This window comes from Sinocyclocheilus rhinocerous, unplaced genomic scaffold (assembly GCF_001515625.1).
Source record: "Sinocyclocheilus rhinocerous isolate Xijiao unplaced genomic scaffold, SAMN03320098_v1.1 scaffold451, whole genome shotgun sequence".
Classification (NCBI taxonomy): domain Eukaryota; kingdom Metazoa; phylum Chordata; class Actinopteri; order Cypriniformes; family Cyprinidae; genus Sinocyclocheilus; species Sinocyclocheilus rhinocerous.
Genome location: NW_015657491.1, coordinates 237,046 through 243,420, shown reverse-complemented (window position 1 = coordinate 243,420; position 6,375 = coordinate 237,046). Strand labels below are relative to the sequence as shown.

The 6,375-nt window shown below is 35.2% G+C and overlaps 1 protein-coding gene across 1 annotated transcript; it reads right to left on the bottom strand.

Annotated features, from left to right (window-relative positions):
• Positions 1-629: 629 nt before the first annotated feature.
• Positions 630-5,250, bottom strand: LOC107721084 (fibroblast growth factor 17-like). The gene is made up of 5 exons (XM_016528943.1): positions 5,182-5,250; positions 4,726-4,762; positions 4,015-4,195; positions 3,349-3,455; positions 630-920 (listed from the first exon to the last, which is right to left on the bottom strand). Exons 1-5 carry the CDS (start codon positions 5,211-5,213, stop codon positions 630-632), a joined length of 648 nt encoding a protein of 215 aa, XP_016384429.1. The 5' UTR covers positions 5,214-5,250.
• Between the last annotated feature and the right edge of the window lie 1,125 nt (positions 5,251-6,375).

Genomic DNA, 6,375 nt, shown 5'->3' with positions numbered 1-6,375 from the left:
TAATTTATTCCAGTGATGTAAACCTGAATTTTCAGCATCATTATTCCAGTCTTTAGTGTCACACGATCCTTCAGAAATCATTCTAATATGCTGATTTGCTTATCTTTGTCACTCTTGATCAATTTATTGCATCCTTGTTGAATAAAAACATTAATTTCTTTAAAAAAAAAAAAAAATTGTGAAAAATGTTAAATCTTACTGACCCCCCAAACCTTATTGTTGCTAAAAGTACATTAATAGATAGCAAGCAATCATTTGAAGATTATTTCTAACCCAGACACATGAGGTAATGTCAAACATCTTCGGTTGAAACTGATGTTGATTTATATTTCATTTTACGTTTATATTCCCCTCAAAGGGAAATTGCTATTTTATTGTGTTTAGTATTGAGCACATTGTCTTAAAGTCTTTACAAAATGCTAACACAAAACACACATACAGATACCACGTTAATTAAATATATACATTCTCTTTTTGCTACCTTACCATATTTACAAGTCACCCCGATGAGCATCCATTCAGTGTTGTTGGCTTTTTCAAGTCCATTACGTACGAAAATATATAAAAATAAAGCTGCCTCTTCTTATTATTAACAGGAAAACAGTCCAATGAGTTTGCGTGGCATGGTGTTAGGAAGCAGAGTGGGGTTTTCTGTTGCGTTTAGCCCGTCGTGTCGGTGGAAAGCTGATGAACTCAAAGTGTTTGGGTTGGTCTGAGTTTGGGAAGGGGAGCGGTCCTTTGTAGAGGCGCTTGATGAAGTGAACTTCCCGCTGGTTCTCCCTGGTTTTGGAAGCCTTGATGGGCCGACCCTTTCTGCTGAAGGCCACGTACCAGCCCTCATATTTAGCGTTCTGGAAAGCAGTGTAGTTGTTCTCCAGGACGATCTCTGAGAAGATGCAGTCCCTTCCTCTGCCATTAGGCTGTGATAAAGAGAGAAGAAGCCTCATGTTATTTCCCTGATCTTTAAAATCAAAACAGGTGAATAACTGTATAATTAAGGACTTAGAAACTTACTAAATAACTCTTTATTAATGATCAATTACTTTAATAATACATTTAAATTACATGATATAATTTGGTAATTATAGTAAATATAAACAACAATTTTTCCCCACACTAAAAATTGTTGTCGGCTGAATCAATGTGTTGCATTCTGACTTTATTTTACTGAACAATGAATTTTCATATAAAGGATATATAATTGTGTATATTTTTATTTGATGATATATCATTTCTAATTTTCTTATTTCTTTTTATGTGTGATTGATGTATTCAATTTTAAAATATCAATTAAGTTCAGTAACAAAGTAAGGGACAGGGTATCTTTTATGTTTTACTAATCTTACAAAAGTCATTCATTATTACATTACTCCACATACATGTTATTAACAAACAAAACATTAATTAGTGTAATTAATGTAACTAGTTGAACTTAAGAGTGCTATTCCCACTCACTTAAGTAGGACATAAACACATCTTCATATGTAATTTTATAATTCTATTGTCTATGAAATATAGTTAAACTGTACTGCTGAATGAACTGACAAACATTTATGATCATCTAAAATATACTTTCATGTCATGTGTTTAAATATATTTGAAATACTTGTACACACTTGTAATGGTGAAGTTGCAATGTAGTCCTTTTAAAATATATGTACTGATGTAATATCACATAACTCACTCCAGTTAAAATTATAATCAAGTACTTTACATGGGCTTTAGTATGTTAGTCAACACATAAAAATAAGTGTACTAATTTAAAGCAAGAAAAATGAAATCTTATATTGATATTAATACAAAGTGCACTTAAGTGTGTTAAGAAACAGCCATGAAAGTGAACTCTCTTTAAGTACACTTAAGTGGCCTTTTATGTAATTAATATTATTATAATTTTTTTTTAAGTATTGTTTTTTTAATATACTTTAAAGATTAGAAGTACACTAAGTGCACATTCAATACAACTAAGCACACTTCTTTTTCACAAGGGTTGGACTTCATACTGACACCTATCAGTATAGCTGTATAAAGTTTTTGTTCATAAACTGCAAGTCGCCGCTGGTCATGTGATCTCAACATGGCAGCCACCAGACTTTGTTTTAGTAGTTTAGTCATTCTAAATTGCCAAAAGTAATTCAAAGTGCTTTTAAATGGCTTGGATCTTATGCAAGCAGTGCTTTGAATCACTCATTATTTATTCTTCGCCGCTGCCTGTGCCCTCATCTCTCAACACGGGTCACTTCATGCTCTCACTGTCTCCATCTAATTGTCCCAGCGCTTTGTCTCATGGCAAGTCCATAGCGCTGAAGACATTTTTTCCACTTCCGTGAAGGAAGAAGTGGCTTAACATCTGACTAAACACAGAGTGGAGTGGGTGTGAAAGCTGTTTCCTCCACAGGCCTGGCCATCGAGTCTCAGTGATCTTCACTTCTCCTGATGCCATTCAAACCATCTAGATGCTGATCTGTCCTGCTATAATACCTCAACCATCACAACGTTTGCACAGCCAGTGAGTTTTGTATTCAAAAGAGCAGCTTTGGCATTTCGATAACTCCTTTTGTTTCGGCATAAGGGCGGTAGATGATATAATTTTTTATTTTTAAGGAAGTTAAAAATGTTAACCTTTTAGACCAGGTATACAATCTTTTAGATGCCACAGACCTCCAAATATGATCATCCTCATGTAAGGCTTCCCCAAATATGTATTTTCATACATAAAAACCCAATAAACTGGTCTGCTATATATACTATAACAATTTTAAATTTAATTTGAAAAGTATATTGTTTCTATTAAGTTTTTTGTACTCACTAAAGTACTATACTGTTATATGCAATTTTTATTATTTATTTTAAGCTGATTTTTATATTCGTATTCATTAATTTATATATAAATATGTCTAATTTTTACTGTTTACTTATTTATTTTAATCTATTTATTTCAACTGAAATTTTAGTGTGTGTGTGTGTGTGCCATATATTTATGTATTATTTGATTAATTATTTAATCTAATTTTGTATTATTTGCTATTTATTTATTTATATCTGTTTTTATTTATTTGCTTATCTTAATCTTATTATTATTATTACAAATTTTTTATTTTTTTTTTAAATGTAAAAGTTTTTCTCTAAACTTTTCTATGGCCCCCTAGCACATTGCGGCCCCTGGGGGTCTCCGGACCCCAATTTGAGAACCCTTGTTTTAGACAACACTTTTACCATACAACATAATTATCAAACTTCTTTTATGATGTGTAAAATCCATTTGGCTCAAAAATCTGATACACTTTCCCCAGCAAAAAATAAAATACGTCTTCCTCAGAAATCTCCAAGTAAGATGATGGTACATACCTTGCCCACTAGTTTCCCCCTGCGGTTCATGCACAGATATCTGCCACTTTCTGCTCCTTTGATCCGAACACGACTTCCGAAGGTGTCCGTCTCCACATAAAGTCTGGCTGTAATGCAGCACAAGTGTTAGCAACCAACAAAATACTGTAGCCTTGAATAGGTTCAACCATTTATCAAAACCATACAATATACGGCATTAATGAAAACATACCCAGTTTAGCTTAATATTATTTAGTACAGTGAAAAAAGTATTTCTTCCTGATCTGACCCTTGAAAAGTCACTTTTGTTTGCATAATCCAATGTAATCAGGCTGATTCTTACACCTGTTACACCAGGTAATTTAGTTGTTGCTACATGAAGCAGATTATTTAATTATTTATTTTTTGCTAATATTTATTATTTAGTTACATGAATATTGCAATATCATGATTTTCAAGATGACTCCACACATTTCTGAAGTCCTGACTAGTCAAATCAGTCTCATTTCCCCTTGCTGTTTGAAGCAAATTAACACATCCTAATCAACACAAAAGGGAAACGATTAGGCAAAGAAACGTCTTTTGAATTATCAGCGAGTCCCTTTTCAGCCAATAAACCAATCAGACGGCGCTATCTGCATCGAAACCTAGGGTGAGTTAATTACTGTAGATGAATGACCGACTCACCGAAAGTGTTCTCGTCCTCGGCGGTGGCGCTCACTCTCTTGCCCTGGATCTGCACGTGTCTGCCGCTGGTTCTGCTGTACAGCTGATAGACGCGAACCTGCCGCCGGCTCAGCTGGTCCGTCAGTGAGCCCTGTTCCCTCACATACTGCTTAAAATTAGGAGAAGGGTGATTCGTCTCCCCCTTTTCGGTGCAAAGGGAAAATAAGATCACATATATTTCTCTCTCTGTTGCTGGAATAGAAAACCTTTTTTCGTTTTGTAAATGCCAGCAAGAGCACTGATCTAGCTCTAGTCTATAACCGAGTCAGCAGACTGCTGAGTGACTAATATGCGACAGAAAATGATTTAGAATTAAATATCTAGAGCAGTGGTTCTCAAATAGGGACCCTGGTCCCACTAGAGGGCCCCTGCAAACTTAAAGGGAGACGTAAAATTATTTTAAAATTATTTTAAATAAGCTATAATCACTCGACAGGTGAACTAATCTCGTATGCCATCAACAAATGTTGTTTTAATGAAGAACATGCAGTTTTTGAAACTTTTATGAATATTAATCGATTTTAAAGCGTTATATATATAACTTACTGTAAAAGTAATAAAGGAAGTATAATGGAGTCAAAAAGGCTGAGAACCACTACAAAATTGACTACATATTGCCAAAGGCAAATGTAGATTTAATAAATAACAAAATAGATTTTAATAAATATTTACCTGTGCTTGACACCACACCACGAAGAAGTGAAAAGAGCTACAAAGTAGAACAAAATTAAGAAAAGTTAGTCAATATGCTAAATATAAAAAATTACATATATACAATATTATGTAAATTAGATCATAGCACATTATGTCACCTTCAGTTCAGCAAAGAATTTATTATCAAAAATGCAAAGAATAGAATTAAACTAAAAAAAAGAAAAGAAAAAAGAAACATTTTCACTATATACAATTCTTAAGTCGGTTGTATGGTTCTTTTAAGATTAAAAACGCTTTTATCAAGTTAAAAAAAAATAATAATAATAATAATAAAAGTATGGAAAATAAAGTAATACGCTTATTGCGGAACCCAAATGTTCTTGTTATAGCATCAGACTTTAACATTTATATCTGCAACCTTAATTTTTAGGATTAAAAACCTATAGGCTATATATAGCTACCATATATACTCACATGTACAAGCAGCGCTGATTTATTCCATACATTGTGGCAACGCAAAGTATAATGTCGTATCCAGGGTTCTCCTGAATGATAATCCAGCTCTGTGATCTCCCGATTAAATGAGCTGAGTCAGATCCATACGCCAGTAAAGAGTGCAGCAGCGCTAGATCTTTAAAAGTCCCTCAGATGCGAGTCTCCGCAAACACACACGCGGATAAATCCGATTAGAAAAAAAACGATCCACATGTAGTGCAGAAGATTATGGAGTTCCATCATATGTGTTTGTACAACGCAGGTCGTTCTCTAAATAATAGTTTTGATGATAATGGTGCGGTGAGTCCTGTGTACTCTTGATGTTGTGTTGGCACTCTCACTTGTGGAGAGGCGCAGCGCGCTCTGCGCGTCTGGATCCCTCACTGCGCTAATGTGATAGACGTCAAGATCCCTCCCATGAGTGTTGCACCTTCTTCCCTCTTCAGAGACTCCAGCACTTAAAAAAAAAAAAAAAAACCTGAGCCATGTTCTGCTAGATGAACATGTGGAGGTGTTTCCAACTTCTACAATATTCAAATGAACTGCATGACCATGTGACTATCCACAACCTGCATATTTCTGGAGTAGGGTGTGAGGCCTTCTAATTTGGTCTCATGTGATGGATGATTAATCTTTCCGAATGAACTCTGATGTCTTCAGATCATCCACCATCTATTTAAAGCTTTGAGGTTCCTTCAGAAAGGTGTGTGCCGCCTGATGTTTGTTAGGGCCCATCTCAGTGTTGGTCTATCCCCATGAAGGGGCCGCGGCTCACACCTTTTGCTAACCTGGCAGCTCTAATGAGAAAACAATGGTGGCTTTTAATCACAGGACTCCAGCAGGCTTTTGTTAGCTCATGCGGAATCAACATCAAGCACTAACGATATAACGTCAACAGGATGCTTGCTTTCCGACACATAGTTAAGTTGCATCGCAGCAATTAGTGCTGTCTTGCAAGTGTGACTATACCAGAGCCGCCACTTGGTCCCTTCAAATAAAAATTCATGTGAACCTTTCCACCCTAGAAGAGTGAAACTCGAGGATTATAAACTGTCAATCAGTGTTTCTTTACTGGTTTTGCTTCAGAACCCTGGTTATCAAGTGGTGACCCAACACAACCAACCCATATATAATGTAGTATAATTTTGTTTATGATTTTTGAGAATCAGGACA

Bases quoted from the DNA above. Each gene is read 5' to 3' on its own strand.
- LOC107721084 (XM_016528943.1), bottom strand. From the start codon at position 5,213: ATGTATGGAATAAATCAGCGCTGCTTGTACAT. The intron at 4,763-5,181 runs GTGAGTATATAT...TCTACTTTGTAG, and splicing joins AATCAGCGCTGCTTGTACAT to CTCTTTTCACTTCTTCGTGG. The intron at 921-3,348 runs GTATGTACCATC...TCTTTATCACAG, and splicing joins GGGGGAAACTAGTGGGCAAG to CCTAATGGCAGAGGAAGGGA.